This window comes from Alligator mississippiensis, chromosome 4 (assembly GCF_030867095.1).
Source record: "Alligator mississippiensis isolate rAllMis1 chromosome 4, rAllMis1, whole genome shotgun sequence".
Lineage (NCBI taxonomy): Eukaryota > Metazoa > Chordata > Crocodylia > Alligatoridae > Alligator > Alligator mississippiensis.
In genome coordinates this window covers 193,667,615-193,687,022 of record NC_081827.1, presented here as the reverse complement: position 1 = coordinate 193,687,022, position 19,408 = coordinate 193,667,615, and the positions used below count along the sequence as shown (strand labels likewise).

At 45.0% G+C, this 19,408-nt stretch overlaps 1 protein-coding gene across 1 annotated transcript; it reads left to right on the top strand.

The window, feature by feature from the left end:
- Window positions 1-1,640: 1,640 nt before the first annotated feature.
- LOC132250381 (fibrous sheath-interacting protein 2-like) lies at window positions 1,641-11,666 on the top strand. The gene is made up of 6 exons (XM_059727235.1): window positions 1,641-3,589; window positions 4,976-5,226; window positions 5,868-5,914; window positions 6,842-6,900; window positions 7,836-7,905; window positions 8,367-11,666. The coding sequence occupies exons 1-6, from the start codon at window positions 1,658-1,660 to the stop codon at window positions 8,513-8,515; spliced, it is 2,508 nt and encodes an 835-aa protein (XP_059583218.1). The 5' UTR covers window positions 1,641-1,657; the 3' UTR covers window positions 8,516-11,666.
- Window positions 11,667-19,408: the final 7,742 nt, after the last annotated feature.

Genomic DNA, 19,408 nt, shown 5'->3' with positions numbered 1-19,408 from the left:
AAAAAACAGAGTGACAAAACTATAAAAGGCACTACAGCCTGGTGGCCACAGACTTGTAGATAGTAGCTTTGACCCAGTTCTGCTATGTGTAAAATGGGGGGAAAACTCTTTACCTCCTGCACTAGGGGGGAGGGTGTTAATTAGCAAAAGGCTGCACAGTCCTTGAAAAACATAAAATCTTCATAAAAGATGGAAAAAATATCTGCAGATTAATTGATTTTTTTCCATAAAGAGAAGTGAGCTAGTTGAGAAGTGCTTTCTCAGGGAGGCAGGGAGACAGGGGGGAGGATTAGAGACAGTCCCAATGCCAGGCCTCAGCACCTGTTCAAATATGGAACATGAAGTGAGATTTCCTGTCATTTTGCACTCAGCATGTGGCCGTCTCTGGACACAGGGCCTGTTCCACAGAGCGTGTCCAGAGGCGTATCCGACTCCTAGCCCCCCGGCACATGTAACAGGGTAAAATGGCAAAATTAGGTCATCTCTAGGCTCATGTGGGGGAATCCTGGCCTGCTGAAATCAGTAACAAACCTCCCCTGGGCTTCAAGATGATCGCAATTTTCTTCCATGGTCTTCAGACTGCGTGTCGGCCCTTCAGAAACAAACTCAAGAAGAACCAATTCTTATCCCAGTTTGTCCTTCACTGGCCTTTCTTGAACTGGCTGTTTTTTTATTTCCTATATTTGTTCTGTTAGATTTATATCCCACCCTATCCAAAAGGCTCTGGTGATGCATGTCACTTTTTGTGGCGGGGCTGTTACTTGTTTATCCTAAAAGGTTGAGTCGCACCCAGTAGGCAGCTGTTGCCATGTACAGAAGGGAGAATGAAGGAATTAATTAACACATTTATTGTCCTTTCTCATTTGTTCCTGCTACAGAAAAACATGACCACCAAAATCACTGATGAAATTACCAATATAATGACACAGTGTGTGGCTGAAGTAACAGACATCATATATCCAGCAATAATACAATATCAAGACAAAAAAGTAGCTGAGAGAGACATGGGAGTTGAGGAGGCCAATGCCAAGAAGTTTGTCTTCAGAGGCAGAACGAGAACACCCAACAGATCACCTGGATGTGTGAAGAGAGGGAGCAGAGGAGAGCCAACCCCACTGTTTTCACAAGAGTCACCTGACCTGTCTCCAACAAGAAGGCCACTGTCTCTACGCAGAGAGTGTTGGGCAGAAAATCTGCCAGTGCCTGAACCAGCAGCGGCACTTCCCCATCACGCTGACAGTATTTCTAGTTTTTGCAGAATGAGCACATGCATGGGAGCTGAAGATGGCAAATTACAAAGCTGTCGCATTAGGGAAGATATTTCTCCTGACTTCAAAAAAGATTGCCCTAAAACAGGCATATTTAGAAAATTATTTTCATTAACCAATGTCCAGGGAAGAGTGCCAGGTTATAAGGAACAAGTGCAATGGGAAGAACAAATGCCAAGGCAGTGTCAAGTACCTGAGTTTGTACAACCCACATTAGGCGACATGAAGAACCTGAATTTTTGCACAGGAGCTCTGGGGCTCAAACCTACATCCACCTGGACACAGTAACTAAGCCAAGGGCTGTCCGCTCCAAAATAACTCAACACCAGATTGGCAGGCAGCTTACAGGAAAGTCCTTGTTTTCATCACACAGAAAGACATTTCCTGAAATGGATGCTTTTTTGAAAGAAATACACGATGAACTAAGGAGCAAAATGGTTGCTCAGGACAGTGCACTTCTCGGAAGTGATTATTCACGTATCAGCACAGATATAGTTGATTTAGTGTTGGATAAGCTTTCCATATGCCAGGCCACAGACCTGCAGCTTTCTGAAGATCAGGATCTCTCCCCTGACATAGACACATTGACAACCAAAATTACTCACTCCAGTTTATCTGACCTTCTGCAAGAAAGTGCTTCCAAAGTCTCGGTTTATGCAGACATGAAAAGCAACAAGAGTGTTTTGATAAAGAGAGAAATAACTGGTTACCAGCAGAAAGAAGCCTTAGCAAAAGCATCTTCAGCTCTGTATAGACCTCTAAAACCTGGGGTAATGGATGAGAAGCTTTTCGAAGATGCTATCAAAAGCAATGCCCGATGTCAAAGTCCCACACCATGTACCATGGGGATATGCCACAGATTTTTGGAAGATCTAATCAGCAGGCTTTTACCTAACATTCTCCCTGCCACCGCCAGCACATCTTCCTCTACAGAAAAGAAAATGCAACTGGCAGAATGTGGCTTGATTCACATGACGGTCATCAGTAAAGTTATAGCAAAAATCTCTGAAGATGAGAACTCCTCCTGCCAGCATATTGAACATCCACATTCCAGGGAGGATGCTCGGATTCAGACGATTGCTGATTTGGTCTATACCAAGCTTTTGATACAGTTTCAGTCTAAATTCAACGTGCAGAAGTGTTTAATAAATGGGTGTGTGATTCTTTCTGAAGCAGTCTGTGATTTGGTCTTCCAAGAGATAACTGGGAATACATTGCAGAACTCTCTTTCTGGAGAATTACCACTTCATGACCTTGCTGAACCTGACAATATTGTTGAAAATACACTAAGAGATGTTACTGAGCCTTTGGATAACCCAAACAGTTTATCACAAGAACTTAGTAAAATAGTTCCTCTTATCATAGAAAAACTAACAGCAAATCTTGTATCAGCACTTTCTTCCCTCTTTCCCATTGTGGGTTTGGATGCAGAAAAGATGTTGTTACTGACCGATGCAACTAGAAAAATACGACATGCTGTGCAAGTACTCCTGTCAGAACATGAGAAGAACGTGAACAAACAGACCAGTGAAAGAGAATTCTTACACATTGAAGACAGCCAGGCCCTGGGAGACCTCTTCCATCCAGCTTACACAAGCACCGTCGAATGTTCGGATTCTGACATTTTTGTTTGCAGAGACCTAACAAATAGACAAGATATTTTCGCTCATAGAATAGCAGCTTCAATAGCAAAAAAAGTAGACAAACCTGACTTCCAAGGCAATTCAGAGGAGGAGACATTGCCTACTTCATCTTCAACAACAGAAAGTATTAAGATTATTGAAAGACTCCCTACTGATCTTGGCATGATAAAGAAGATCCCAAAACCAACTTTAAAGCCATGTATTCCTGTGGTACCCATGGCTACTGTAATAATTGAAGAACTCTCCGATTGCCCCCTTAGTGACAGTCCACCAACACTGAGCCAAGCTGTGATGAACCCAGACAGAATTGCTGACCAAGTGTCTGTTAGTGCAGAGCCCAAAACAGGGAGTTCTGAAGAGGCAGTCCCAGGTTCAACTACAAATGAGACCCCAACAGAGACAGAGGAGTTGCCTGTGAAAAGAATCCCTCATATTACAGTCAAATACGTACCCATTTCTTCAGACTTGGTGTCTGAGTACTTACAAGTGATTTCCATAAAAGCAGAGCCTCTTGAGGAACTGCAAGAAGCATTCATTTCTCAAACTGGGGATGGCCTAAGAAACCTAAGAGCTTCGCTGGGTGAGAAGTGCTTTGAAGATGAAAGCTTGAGATCTGAGGCACAGAGAAAAGACGACAGTCTGGGTAACATAGGACAACGAGTTGTAAGACCAGGGGAGGTAAGTGGGAAGAATAAGGCTGGGGGCAATCCTGTTTTGTGAATGCCATTTTGCTGTAACTGGATCTTTTAAGGTGTTCACGTAGTATTGAAGGCCCCTCTACTGTGAATGCTGAATGCTCTTATAAAGGTGGTGGACATTCTTCTAGAGAGCCTGCAGTGGGCCATTGGTGTGGAGGATTCTGGGTTAATGGTCAGTAAATTCACTGATATTGAATCTACTCTTTCCAAGAAATCTATCTGGGGATAAGAAGAAGGCTGATATCCCTTGGGTTAAGCATATGGACAAGACAGCTACAGCTCTCTGCTTTGCTTACTGATGGCAGAGACTGGTTCAAAGGCTGCTGCTTTTCAAGCCAAAAGGGGCATTTGATCACTAGGAAGAGAAGACCAGGTGTGGCAGTATGAGGGGCTTTGCCTCCCCTGAAAGACTTGGGTCAAAATTAGGGACTGATAAATATGGGGGCTGTGGTATGAGTGTCCAGTGTGATGAGGGATGGTTTCAGGTCCTTGTTCTCCATAAAGCTGCAACTCTTATCCTCTTTCAAAGTAAAGCAGAGAAGGTGTGTAAGAAATTACTTTGCTTAGCCCAATTTCTGAACTTTGGATGGCTCGGACAATGGTCCCAAGAGTCCTGCTGCCCAAAATAAGGATATCAGACAGGGAGTGTAAACCAGGCAATGAGTGCAGGTAACCCAGATGTGAAAACAGTGACAGGTAACCCAGACCCAGTTTATTTAGCAACCCATGGGATTGAGTATTTGGCTCTCATCACAACACCAGAGTTTCTATTTAGAGAGCGGGAACTGACCAGCTTGTGATACAGACATGTTCATGTGTGGATTGATTTTTAAAAAAAACCTTCATTTGTGACCTCACTAGAGCCCTGATCCAGGAAAAGACTAAGTACAGAAATCTGACCAGAGTCAGCAGAAGTGCTCACAGGCTTCAGTGATTTGCAGTGTTTGGGCCTAGGACAGAGAATGTCAGTATTTGCATAACTTGAAGCCTGAGCTAGTGACTAATTGGAATTAATGGCACCTGCTTAGAAAACCACATTTAAATGCCTTCCTGAACTGGGGCCTAGAAGTAGTATTTGGTTTTAATAGTTGACACACATACTGGCTCCTTAGTGTTTGTTTCTCACCTTCTTTCAAACCGAAAGTTGAAATGCAACAGATGGAAAAAGCGGTTTTCCTTTAACAAACCTTGTCACCGCAGAGTCCTGATTTTTCTGGGTGCTCAGCTGAAGTTCATAGGATGGATCCAAATGCAAGTCTAAAAGGGGCTTGGTTTAGTTCGCTCTCACTGGTGACCTGTAGGAAAAGCTAGTTTAGAAAGGACTCTGAGGAGGCATCCTCTTCAAAAGCTTTCCTTTTGATTTCAGGCCATCAGCAGGATGTCCTTTCGAAAGCTGCTGAAGCCTGTGTTGAGCATTCTGAAACCTCTTCAACCCAAGGCGGTCCTCCTTGAACAACTGGCAGCCTACTGTACTGAGAATGAGGAGAGAGACGAGAAGGTGGAGGAAAAGCGTGAAGTAGAGCAGCAGTGGGAGGAAGAAGAGCTGCGGCAGACAGAGGATACCTCTCTGTACTGGGGTAGCCCATTGACTTCGTCCATGTACAGTGAACAGTTAAGGTAACTGTTCTGGTGGTACAGCAAAAATGGGAGCTGTGGTGGAGTGGGATCATTTCCACTAGGTCATAAGTTAGGCTTTGCCTAGAGCTCTCTCCATCTCTCCTCTCCAACCTTGCCCCCTTGGCAGCCAAAATAGAGAGGTAAGTGAGGAAATGAGGTGGTCCAAGGTTTTATCTTACTTCCAAATGAAGGATGCAGTGGCCAGTTGCAAGGGTGGTCCTATTTCACCATTGAGAATTAGTATCCCAAACTGCACAAGGGTGAAGCAATGCAGTTACACATGTGAACAGTACATAGGTCTGGAGCTAGGAGTCTGTTCCAGAGAGAACTGAGATGCAGTGTGTAACCCAGAGGCATCCAGCAGATTAGTAGCAGAGTCACAGGCAGATTTCCAGACTCTAGATTCCCAGCCATGTAGTTTTCAGCAGGACAATGCCCTCACCTCAGAGCAGCTGGATGTGGTCAAGAATCTGTAAAGTGCTATCAGTATTTTTCATTGTTTTTACAGCACTGACAATGTGCTCGGCACAAAACAGTGTGGAGAACAAGAAACAAAGATGAAAAATACTACTGAAATGCTAATGTTACGACCTTTATTCGTTTGCCTCTAAATCCAAATGACCATTTCCTTTTGTTTTTAGTGAGAATGTTGAAGAACGATCACCATCATTGAAAGCACAGAGATCAGGTGAATGTATGAGAGTTGCACTTTTTTTAGGGTTTTATTTATTTCCCCTAATGTCTTTATAATTGTCTGTAATTTCTTTAATTCTTTCATTCCTTTAATCTCAGTGATCATTTGGATGGTGAAAGACTGTCTCAAAAGTACAGTGTACTAGAGAACAGTTATGCTACCAGTGTGGGGGATTTCTCCAGAACAGACTTTTTCTGGCAAAGGAAGGCATGTTTTAAAGAGAAGCTCTTCACATTTTCCACATGGTTTTCATTCTGTCTGGCAATACCCTACACAACCTTCCATAGAGAGACACTCCACTGATAGCCTACAAAATGAATCCAAAGCTGTACCTAATCTGTGGGTTTTGAAGAACCAGCTCTTTCATATGGATTGCTGCGTGGATTGCTGTTAAGACAGCACAATGGGACCCTTGCTAACACGCACTAGGTACTACACAAACATGCCCCAGAGGTAGCACCAAAACATAGACAAACCTCCTCCAGAAAAAAGAGAGCATGCACTGGTTCTTCCTATGCATTGGGCATGGCTGTGTGCTTCAGTACTGCATCAGGGATCAGCACAATGAGGAACGCAGCATGTGCTCTGCATAAGCTGTCCCTCCCCCGAAATGGAAGCCAGGTGCTGTGTGTGCATCAGTAGGCTCACCCAAGAGCGAGAGCTGACTGGATCCAGCCAGCACCACACCAATGGGTGGTAACATTGCATCGGTTTGGGAAGGCAGCATGCGCAGAAGCAGGCATGGTGTACCTCACCGCAGCACTCCCTGCTGAGGTACAATACAGTCTAGACAGGCCCATTAGAACAACAGCTTGCAGGACACTACTTTGCAGTGATGCTAAAACAACAGCTAAAAACATCAGTCATAAAAGTGGAAATGAGTCGCAGGTGAGCTGACTGTGGATGTGTTTTTGTTAATAGGGATTTATGCTGACAGGTGCCAGACCTTGGATATAGAAGACTCTTCCTACATGTCTGAGGTAAATATCTTGTAAAACCTTCTGTAACAGACCCCCCAGGAAGCTGGACCACAAAAGGTCTCTTGCATTCGAGTATCTGCTCTGTAATCTCTGCACAGAGGTTGCCTCTAGCCATGCAGTGGAGTCTGTTGCCCAGCCCCTCACCTAAAGTTTTTATCCCCTAGCTACTTTGCTCATTGCTTTCTGGATGCCCAGTAGTGTAGATGAAGGATACCCGTGCTGTGTCTTTCCTCTGCTCAAGCTGGCTGGTTCTGCAGGATTAGCATGGAATGTCTTCCCTTCCACACAATCTGCTACCCTAATCTTTCCAATACAATGGGTAGCTTGGGTCTGTTCCCTTAGTGCTGCTCAGAGAGATGCTAAATGGCACATTTCATTGGTCAGGTGCCATGTCCAATAATTGTGTGCATTGAGCAATACTTCCTGACCTGGGCTTTGCAAGCCCTGCCACCCTGGACACACACAAAAAGGTGCAGAAAGGAGCTAGCTGAACTCTTTTGGTCGGGAATGGAGGGTGGAAAGCAAAGGCAGTAGTAAAGCTACAAAGCATTTTCAGAGGAGCTAGCAAGTGCAGCAGGAATAGGCAGGAAAGATACTCACATTGCGCAAGGGAGGGGGAAGCACAGAGAAACTGAGAAGATGTTATGAGGAGGAGGGAAAGCAGTGGAGGCAGGGAGGGTGCTGAGCTGAGGCTCCTGTATGGAATACTGCTCCACACTTGACTTCAGCATATAGGACAGAAGGGGCCCTCATTCCATCCCTTGTGGGCTCGGGCTTCACCTGGTCATTTCAGGGCACCACTGGGAACCGTGGCTGGGAGGACAGCCCCAGCATCACTGCCTGCCCCTCATTCTGTGGCTGTGTAATCCTGAGGATCACAGATCAAACAGAACCCTGCCTCACTCTTTTTTTTTTTCACTCTTTCCATGGAACAGTTGGAAACACTGTCGGAAGATGCCGAAAGGAAAGATTCTCTGACACCAGAAGAAATGGGGGGTGATACAGGTATGTATGGGGAAGTGACACTGGCTAAGTTAGGCGATGTACTCATGGTCACGCAGGAAGTCTGTAGTTAAGCCGGGAAGTGACTCTAGGTCTCCTGAATCTGCATTCATTGACCTACACCAAGACCATCATGCCTGCCCTACTTACCACCTCACATGCAGCACTGCAGGAAAGAGATAGATAGTTCCTGATCTTCAAGCACAAAATTCTGCAGAGCTTGGCCATGGCAGAGGATCAGTTCAAGCTGGTTATCAGCACATGGCTTATTCACTCTGCTTGTAGGCTCCATTTTGGCTAAGTGCAATGGCTGAGTGATTACAAGACTGGGCTGGAAATCCAAAGGTGTTTCCCTGTACAAAATCAAATCCTGTCCACAGAAGAGGTCTGTTTCTTGAGGAAAGACCTTTGGAGACCCTTGCTTTATTCTTCTACATTAAGTGACAGCTCTCTTTTCTCCACAGCAGCTGCTGCCAGTGCCTCAAGAAAACAGTCTTCCTTTTTCAAGAAGATACCAAATGCTCTCTCTAGAATGAAGTCTTTTCTATTATGTTGCCTTCCACACCACAGAAAATTTTGCAAAGTTGCACCAGAGATTATAGCTACATGTTAAATTATTTGAAGAAAAATAGGAAAAGTATAAATAGTGTTTAGAAAAAATGTGATCTGGTGGGGGCTGCTAATAGTACTTTGTGATTGTTTGCAACTTCATTCTCATGTAGTTAAACCCAACAAAGAGGGCAGACAGAAAAGGCAGACAGGAGGCCTACTCCACAGGGAGGAGGGAGGCTCCTTTTAGGATACATTGTTCAGGAGTTACGGTGCACTCCCAAGCAGTTGGCTGTGCCACAGGATGGGTGTTGGAGAGAGAGGTCAGGAGCCAGCCCAACCAGCAGGTAGTGCCACAAAATGCCTGAGAACTCCTTGCAATAACTTGGAAGACCCACCTAGCAAGGGTGGGGAGTTAAAGCCGGCAGATAGTGCCATTTGGAGATGGCAGCAATCTCCACCTGGAATCACAGGGTAATCAGAAGGCTGCTGGAATCACCGGTGTTGACACGTCATTGTCAGCACCAGTAGAGGGAACAATTTTCTGAGTCTCTAGCTACAGTGACTGGGGTTTAACTCAAGCTCTCTGAGCAGAAGAGCAGCATGGCACAGCTGTCTGAGGGGAGCAAACCCCCAGGACTGAGGACCGGTCTGCCTTGGCCTGGCAGCAGGGAGAGGTGAAGGGAATGTTGGTGTCTCTGCCATGCTGGAGCTCTGGGCCACCAGGGGAGCCTTCAGACTCACTTCTATGAGCGCCCGAGTCATCTCTGACCCATCTCTAATTTGTGCTGCTTTTCCCTCAAGGGCTGGAATTACTCTGGAGCTGGGGGAGATAGTATTCCCAAGGTCACTGCTGCTCACCCCCAAAATTCAAAACTTGGGGGGAAGAGCCTGAAAGTTAGGGCTGGCCCCTAAATAATAAAGATTTCTTTAATATGGGCTACCTATATAGGACTTCATTGGCTTTCATATTAGAATGCGTTGGAGCAGACGTAGTTAGTCGAGTCTGCTCCACGTCCTCATTAGAATGCTGCAGCATCACCATCGTGTCACATGTATTAAGCCCCCGCACATTTTAAAATGGCCGCAGGGTGCTTTAACTTAACTTGATCGAATGAAGTTTAGTTAAAGCATCCCACAGCCATTTTTAAACATGCAGGGGCTTAATGCACATGATGTTGAGGCATTTTAATTAGAGTGGCTGCCCAGGGACCACTCTTATTGGACTCCCCCCCCCTGCCCCCACTGAGCATGTGTATAGGCAGCCATGATTTCTTTAAGCTCTTGCTTTTTGAACTCCCCACTCCGTAAGTGGGGACAGTTTCCAGGTTGCTGGCTGCCATATGGGCAGAACAGGAAACTTTGATTTCCAGTCCCACCAGGAGCTTGCACTGCCTGCTTGAGGACACAGCTTCTCTACAACAATGTTCTAGTGTAGAGGTTTCCAAAGTTTTTATGCTGCAGCCTGGCAAACCATAGCCCAGAAGTGGCCGCAGCCTGGCAAACTGTGGCCCAGCAGTCACAGCCGACCACAGCTGGAATTTCCAGGTGGGGAGTGGGAAGTAGGCCAAGTCCTGTGCTGCCACAGGCCTTGCAGTAGGATCCATGGCCTCTCTGCCCAGCTCTAGGGGGGCACAGTTTGCCAGTCGGCAGCCACTTCCAATCCCACAGCCAACCCAGCATGGCCCAGCAGCACCAGGCCACAGCCCAGGTACTGAGAATCCCTGTTCTAGTGTAAGCCACAGGCTGTGGGCTGCTGAGGCCTGTTCCAGTGAGTCCAGTTTCTGCTCTCTGCTGTTCTTCATGCACCTCTAGCTTCAGGAGTGTTTCCCATCCTTCCCCAGGCCAGGAAGAGGCTCCACTGAAACCCCCAATACTCATTCTCAGGCCTCTTAGCAGGAATGGGCCTGCCTGACCTAGGGCTCACAGGATGGGATCACGTGGGGGAGTGGTAGTGTCTGCACTGGCATTCTCTGTCATCCTTCCATACGAGTCATGCTGGGTTACCAGAGCGAGGAGGGAGAGCTCCTGAGGAACCTAGGGTTATCATACATCTTGGTTTTCCTGGACATATCCTCTTTTTTGGCCCCCTTTCCTCGTGTTCGGGTGGGTTTTTAAAATGCAAGCAAATGTCTGGGTTTTTGGTTTGCCTCTGCTTTTCCTGGGCAGAAGCACCTTGGATGCTTGGGGCTGAGAGCAGCAGATAAGGTGATTGGCTGTCAGGGGTTACATGCTCTGCACACGGGCCTGGCAAGAATGTGTGTGCATGTGCACATGCAGGAGCTGCATGGGCAGCAGGGCTGGAGGGACAGGGGTCTCTGGGTCGGTAGTGAAGGGCATCGACAGTGCTGGGTCGGGGACAGGGGGATTTGGGTCAGGAGTGAGGGGCACTGGCAGTGCTGAGGGGCAAGGGCTTAGGAGTGAGGGACAGGACACAGGCATATCACTCCCCCCCACAACCATATACTGCCCCCTCACAGGTGTTCTCCTTTTTGATTCTGGAAACATGGTAATCCTACAAAAACAGTTACTTTATCTGTCATCTGGAGAATATGTTAATCAAATCCTGGAGTGATATATTTTGCATATTTAGCTTACATAAACATCTTACATAAATATCAGTGACTTGTTCAATGTAAAGAAGGATTTGAATATAAATTCCTAAGTTCCAAATCCTAGATGTACACTTGGGACCTTAGTTCACACCTGGCTTTCATATGAAACTATCACAATGAAAATCTTACAAAAAAGGTTAAATAAGTAGTAATGGGGTAAACAGGATAGATAGAAGGAAGAAGGAAGATGTTCAAGAAAATAAAGCTTCTATTCTTAGAGATCTGTTGGACAAAGTCTATTTTGGGCCATAAACCATTATTTAAAGCAAAAAATAGTAGTTCACCTTTACCAGACAAAACATGCAGAACACAGAGATTATGTAACAAACAGTTCTTACCTTGTAACTATTAGAAACAAAATAGTGTAAGGAAGATTAAAACTGACTCAATTACCAAAGGGCAGAGTGGAGAAGAAGCAAACGATGGGTGTGGAAAAGACTGAAGAAAATTGATTTTTTTGACAGACCTGAAAACTTAGCAGCATTTAAATTATTTGAAGGCAATCCTTATTGTTAATACCACCTACTATAAAGGTTTATTGATACAGGGCAAACCCCCCCCGCCCCCCCGTTACTGTAATACTGAAAATTCTCAATAAAATAGAACCTGCAATACTTAAAGGCAAGACTAATTGTATTGTATTATGTTGTACATATTATTATTTCCTAATTTATTCTCAAAGCCAGAGTGTTGATCTTGTCACAACCCAAGGGTGTGATTTTGTGTGCGCGTGCTTCGGCACTGCTAAATTATTTCCCGCCACGAGGAGCTTTCTTTGCAGGGTGCATTTCTCAGTTGCAAAGAGAAAACCCCGGTGCAAAGGAGTTCCCGCCACCCGCATGCGAATTTGTGTCCCACTATTGGCCAGTTCTAAATTATTCCCACGTAGCGGCTAGCGATTGGCTTGCTAGCCGTATAAGAGGTTTGAGCGGTTTCCGCCCAAGTTGGAGGACTCCACAACCATCTCGTGGAGGAGGAGGCTTCACGTCTTGTGAAGAACTCTAAGCGCTGCGGAGCCTAACGGACCCAGCGTGCTCCTTAAGAAGGCTATAGGGGTCTGATCAACCTCTGGCCTCTCCCTGTCGCCGCCTGATCCCTCGACGAACCCCTTCCCTGCGCGCCTATTCCACGGAGCCTAGCAAACTTCGTGAGTGTGTGTATCTAGAGCTCTTCTCCAAGTTGTTTTCTTCGGTTGACACGACGGGCTCGCGGTTTTAGAGCCTTCAGCCAGATTGGGCTAGAGTTCGCGAGTTTAGAACTCTTGTCCGCTCTTCTTTCCTATCTGTAACTGCAACGCAAGCAAGTTTTCCTGCCTGCACCGCGACCATCTACACTGTAAGTAAAGTAATCTTTAATCAACCGCTATGCGTCCGTGCCTAATTCTAGTCCGCCGGCCTGCATTCCCCGACCTGCGTGCCAGGTCTGCTGGCCACAGCCCACCGCGCACCCCCGAGGGCCTCGGACCGCTCCCAGCCCGCACAGATCTAAAAGAGGAGGATGCAAGGTGTCTTATACTCCCTTTGGAGCACTCTCACAGAAGATTTATTGGAAAAAAAAAAATCAGTGGGGCTTAGGCTCGTAATCAACTCTAGATGTTTCTGAAAACCTTATACTTCAGCCTGTTTCTCTATCAAGGCTGTTTTTCATCATCTTTGCTCTCCCATGGCCTTCTTGTCTGTTGTCTCAGTAGTCAACCTGAGATTCTAACTTCCTTGCAACAGGAATTCTATAGTCCTTTAAAGCACTCATAGCAACGCAACATAAAATAATACACTCCCCGATGTTAGTGCAGTAGCTGTATGTCAAGTATGCATAATATCCAAATAAGATGTCCATTTGTGCAGCCTTGGATTTTCCTTTAAAAGCAAAAACAACTTATTTTAAGGTCTGGGTTTTTTTCCAGGTGCTTTGTTAGTCAAGTAAAATCTGTGTGCTGTTAATGCTACTATGGGAAAGGAACGTGATCGTACTGTCTAGTGAAGTGATTTAAATTTCAAATCAACTTTGTTTCTCACTCAGATTCCTTGGAAAATCCCACCCACACTATCTAGGGTTATGGAACCACATTTGTTTTTAATTCACACACTGTGCCTCTTCTGGAATTTCTCTTCACTCCATTCTGGTCTTGAGTAAATAGCTAATAAACACATACATATACACTTCTTGTATTAGGCAAATTCGTTAAATGTACTTAGTAGAACTATAGATAAAAACAGAATATTGGTTGGTATTACTGACTTCATATTAAATACACCGATTTGTTCAAACAGTTAATTAGTTGAATGTTTCCACTGGTGAGACGAGTCCAAATGAATGTACAAGCTATACAGAAATTGTTGCTCTAAATGTATGAAGCCTCTAAAGAGTTAAGAAAAATGTTAAGTGTCTTTTGCCTTTTGACATAAAAATGCCTTTAAATTTGCCATATTTTCCTCACATACACTTTCCCCCCCCAAAAAACAGCTGTTGGAAATTGCAATGCACATTACATGCAAAAAATATCACAAGAGCAGTTTCTGCCACTTACAGACAAAAATTGAATTAAAATTTGCAGGCTGCACTCTGTAGCTGCTGCTGCTCAGTTAAATGATATAAGGAACTATATATTATAATACATTCTACCTTTCAAAAACAAGGTATATATTATGTTCAGAGATGTGTTATGTGAGACAATATGGTATATAGATTTGCAATAACATTCATATGGCCTGTTCAACTTTAATGAGCAAGCTAAACTTTTGAATTAACTGATAGTTAAGAGGGCTTACATAGTGGATTATAAATGGGGAAAAAAGCAAATGGACTATTTTCTAACTTGAATCCATTTTGATGCAAGGTAACATAGCAAGCTGAATTAAAAATAGAACCACTATTTAGTTATAATTCATATATAGTTTAAGCCCTTAACTATGCTTCATGATAATTTACCCAATTCATCTTCTCAGAAATGCATGTGCACATCCTATGAGAACTTGCATTATTCTATTGTCATAATTTAAATCAGTACTCTCTGAATATAGCTATATTAATAAAATCATGCACAAAATTCCTGCCTCTCAGTCACTTATAACCAAAAGCCAAACCATGTGAAATTTAATAAACTTAAGTTAACAATTGAGTTTAACAATTGAGTTAGCTTGTGTTTACAATATGGACTGCTACAACTTTAAAATCAATTCACTAGTCTTTAAGGCTAGGGACAGACATTCAAAAGCCAGAGCCTGAATGGATTCAACCTTTGCAGGTTAGTCTAACCTGGCTAGGCTGAACCAGTTTCCAACCATACAAACAATCCCTCTGGACTGAGGAAATTCAGGCACATGCCTGCAGTGGCTCAGGCCAGAAGCCGAGGAGTGCTAGAGCAGCCCTCCCTTCTACTGCACAGTATTGAGCTGAGGGGGGCATGGCCAGGCCCAGGCAGGACTTTCTCATTAGGGAGGTCTGCCTGCACCATCCCAGGCTTTCCCCTGCTAGCTGCTCAAGGGGTGGGAGAGTTGTCAGCCCCCAGACCCTTGCTAGCAAACTCTGAGGCAAGTGGGGGCATGCAGTGCATGCATCTGTGGATGATACAGAGCTTTTCAATCTCCCTGCCTGCAGCAAACTGACAGGCAAACAAGGTAGCCTGGAGCTGATGAGTCTTTATCACTCAATTAGCAAAACAATAGCCTCTCTCCCATTACTTCAAACTCTTAAACAACTTACCAGGTGACCTGTTGATGAGGTCCAAAAGCCCTGTTCTGTCTGCCTGCCTGTCCCAATGAAAGAGAGACACACACAGACACCTCTCGGCATTAGCTACCATACCACACGCCTAGGGTCCATGTGGCTGGGGTCTGTGCTGTGGGAGATGGGAGGGAAGGAGGGAGGGGATTTCCTGCTTGAGCAGTGAGGGCGGGTAGAGCAGGGGGAAGCCAGGCAGATCCTGCTCTGTCTTCCAGAGCCTTATAGAGCACTAGCTAGCATACCACATGCTGGCTATGGTCATGCTGTGGGAGAGGGGAGGAAGGGACCCTGCTTAAGCAGCAAGTGGTGAGAGTGGAGGTGGAGGGGGGCATGGGGAAGCCAGAAGACCCTGTTGTGTCTGCAAGTCTGTGCCAGGAAACTCTGCCCAGGAGCAGAGGGGAGGGGCCAGCCCCGCTCTGAAACAGAGCCCCGCCCAGCCCAGAGAGCATGTGGGATGCTGGGGGTGCCTGGTTTATCTTAAACCAGCAAGGGGTCTGGGACAGACATTGCATAAACCAGTTTGAGCCAAATCAGTTAAGTTTGAAACTACATTCAACCAGGCTTATCTCGAACTGGTTTCAGCCATTTTCAAACTGGTTTATTTGCACTGAACATCTGTTGTTACAGGTTTAAACCAATTTCTGATCACTTATACCAATTTATGTGTAATGTCTGTCCCTAGCCTAAGATTCAATTAGATGCAGTTAGTATTTCAAGAGGGATACTAAGCTAACATTTTGACTTATAAAACCAAGAACTTACATGGAAAGACCAACAAATTAACCAAATGCAACTCATCTTCCAGATCCAGAATATTTAGCTTCTCAAGATGAAATTAGAGGATGATGAGCTTAGAACTGTATACAAATAAATAGTTATACAGTACAAATGGAAGTTGGCAAAACTAAAAGTTAAATAGAAACATGAAATATCAAGTGATTGTTTTGTATAATCATACTTCTGAAGAACATGTTATAATGATAGGAGGCTTGTGTTACAGAAAGTCTTCTTTTCATCAATCAACTTCCATACTACACAGAAAACCTCAGGAGTACTAGAAATGAGAGAAAATTTAAAGGATGGATCTATACAATGCTATTTTCTTTCACAATAAGGGCAATATAGACTGCTCCTGAAAGTAATTTCAGTATTACAGCTAAATGTAGAACAGTGTAGTCCATTAGCTCTTTGGACATTTTCTGTGAAAATAAGACTGGAACAGGACATTGAGGGGATATTTATGAAAACTTGGCAGAGAAAGCAAAACAGTGCTTCCCAACAGTAAACATAATGAAGTGCCCTTAAGTACCATGGAAAGCTCATATGCTGGTAAGCACCTAGTTAAATCAATAGTTTGTTTATTTTCCAAATGAAGCATAGGGGAAAATGAAGACATTTCTACAAAAGAAATAAATGACAGAGACATTAGCTTGGCTCATTGTGCTTAAAGTTTACTTATATTATTGTCAGGCCTTCAGTACATGGATTATGTAACTACCTTAAAAAGCTTGTTGCTTCTATTATCATCTCTTTAAACAAATATAATCCCACAAACTACAAATACAATCCTAATCAACCCAATTTGCGTCTTCTGGATTGCAAATGGAGTAGATTATACTGAACTGAGTACAAGGCATATTTGGTAATTACTGTCTTATAACTGAGGCATTTTCGCTTGTTTTGGCTGAACTCTGCTGACAAATAATGAACTCATTAGAGAGGCATGGTTAGCCATGGTAGTCTGAAGTCAAGCAGAAGGCAGAGTAGATTTGTACTTTACAGATTATATATATAATGTATGTCACAGCAGCTAATAAAGTGAACTCCAGTTCACAAAAGCTTATGATACACACACACACACACACACACACACACACACACACACACACAGAGTGAACTTCTAATAAAGTGATCTTATATAGCATAAGCTTTTGTGAACTGGAGTTTACTTTATTACATGCTGTGAAAGGGTGTGCAGGAGCACTGCATAGACTGGAGAAAGTGATTTGAATAAAAGAGACAGGAAGGGAGCTGGGTTAGCGTTTGTGACCCCTGTGTTCCTATGGGTTTCTTTGCTTCTATGCCTCTCCCAGAATTGCCCTTTCTCCACCTTCCCCCGCTCTCTGCCTTTCCTACCTTTCATATTCAAACCACCAGTCTATACACCACACTATGCACATTTTTCACAGCTTCTAACAAAACTCCATATGCCTAATTTAGTCAGCCTATATAGGTGCACATCTACCCTGCTTTCTAATGAACTCACTGCCAGAGAAGTTTTGTGCTTCACATCTTCTTTCCCAAGATGTCTACTGTGAATTCCCTATCCCATTTAGTCAACAGGAGTTTTACAACAGAGTTCATTAAGGCCAGGAATTCACCCTTAATATGAAGTTTCTTCTGCTGTAAAAACAGAAGTAAATGTTGCCACATCAGAGGCCCAATCCTGCAAACATGTACTTTCAGAATCTTACAATTAATGATGCAAGTAACGGTTACATAAATAAGAGTTTTCTATATAAGGGCCTACATGGATCTTTTTCATAGTGTCATAGTTGTTAGGGGCTGGAAGAGATCTTACAGATCATTTTTATTTAACATTCTCTATATTCTCTCAAGGAATATTTTCAAGTTGATCATCCCATAATTTGGATATAAATCTAAATTATAACAATAGCAGCAGCAATTCAGCTGAGTAAAAAATTACATAAACTTTGTGGATGTTTATCTGAGATTAAATAGGGAAATTTTCCCATGTCCTGTTCCATTAGTACAGCAGCAATCGTCTAATACACAGAGGGCTTAACTGCGCATTAGCATAGTTTACTGCACACTTGCACAATAATAGTTTACCAGTGCAGCTACGGCTGGGCTCCACAGAGACCCCAGCCCGAGCTCTCCCATCCAGGTGCGGCTGGGGTCTCCATGGAGACTGACCCAAGTCATGCTGGCAGGGGCAGCTGGGAAATGAAGTCCATGACCAACTGGATCCAGCCTGTGGGCCAGACTTGGCCTGTCCCAGTTCTTAGCTAACTTGAGGCAGGAGGTAAGGGTGTGCCAGCAGCCCTTAAGGTGGCTGAAGGCGCACTCCACCAGAGCCTGGGTCTGGCCCAAGCAGCAGTTAAAATGGGCCTGGCAGGGCTCCAGCTGGCCACCATAGGTCTGAAAGAACCAGAGGAAGAGTGGGTAGGTAGGGTCCCTGAGGAGAAGAGGTGGGACTGTCACAGCACCCAACTGCAGATCCAGCACCCCCAGTATGAAACAGCTGCTCTGCACCAGGCCTGGCAGACTGGAGTTCCTGAAGACACAGGAGTCATGGGCACTACCTGCCCAGGTGTTGCTCATGTGCATCAAGGCCCTGTGGTGGTCCACAATAGCTTGGAGCACCACAGAGTGAAAGCTCCTCTGGCTGTAATAGGGGCAGTCTGCATGAAGTGGGCAGGTGGCAGGGATATGGGTCCTATCCAGGGCTCCAAAGCACTGGGGGAATCCCAGGGCCCAGAACCCCACCACCACTACTGAAGGGTCATGCACATGGAGCACCGTGTCCCCCAGCATGTCCTGGAGGGCACTGTACACCTCCAGGATGGCCTCCCTGGTGGTGGCCATACCTATGCCAAACAGGTGGCCAATGTACCATAGGTTGGCAGGCAAGACCAGCTTCAGCAGGGTGAGGGCCAGCTGGGTGTCTGTGGGGAGGTGTGGCGGTATGGCAGTGTCCTGCCATTCCAGGTGTGGCCAGAGCTGCTCCACTAGGTCCTGGAAGGTGTCCCAGGTCATCTGGAACATCTCCAGCCATTGCTCATCATCCCAGTGTATGCTAGACAACGTGCAGCCACCAGTTCTGGTTGACCCAGTGGGCCCAAAGGCGGCAGGGCTGGAGTCCCAGGAGGGCAAAAGTGGCATCCCAGAGCCTGTTGTCATCGTCCCTGCCAGGGTCCAGCAAGGCAGATGGGATTGAGGTGACAGCTGTATAGACCCTGTAGTCCTTGGGCCTCATCTCCTCTGATATAATGGCTACAAATTCACACACGCGCTCATAACTAGAGGGTTGAAGATTGTAAAACTAGTCACTGACTGACCCTTGATGATATTTATATGGGTCATAACATATTAAGCACGCACAGTCGCTCACAAGTTGCATAGCATTGTAGTGGGAAGCCTTCATGTATCAAGAAGCCTCTGAAGTGCGAAGACTCCTGATTGGTTGAGTAATGATTGATGGGTGACTGATTGATCAAATTAGTTTGCAATTGGCCTAAAGCATAGACTGAAAGGAGTGGGGCAATTGGTCAAAATAAAAGATGAGTGAGCACCAGAAGTGGGTTTGAGGTGCATTTGTGAGGTGTGTGTACTTGTTATCTAAGTGTGGTGCTGAGGTGTATTGATGCTACTGCCTGTTATAAAACAGTGGACACTATAGTAAGGGAGACTTACCTGAAAGGATAGCTCCAGACAGCATCAAACCCAGAGATCTTCACTACCTGCAGTTCTGTCTGGAGAAGGTAATGTATAGCCCCTCCTTTGTCTTAAGGTCCTGAGTATCCTGCGGAGAAAAGGGTTAGAAATCCTCAGTTTCAGCAAGATCTGTTAGAGCAGTGCCACAATGATAAGGCCTA

Bases quoted from the DNA above. Each gene is read 5' to 3' on its own strand.
- LOC132250381 (XM_059727235.1), top strand. From the start codon at position 1,658: ATGGATGCTTTTTTGAAAGAAATACACGATGAACTAAGGAGCAAAATG. The intron at 6,901-7,835 runs GTAAATATCTTG...TCCATGGAACAG, and splicing joins ACTCTTCCTACATGTCTGAG to TTGGAAACACTGTCGGAAGA. The intron at 7,906-8,366 runs GTATGTATGGGG...TTTTCTCCACAG, and splicing joins AGAAATGGGGGGTGATACAG to CAGCTGCTGCCAGTGCCTCA.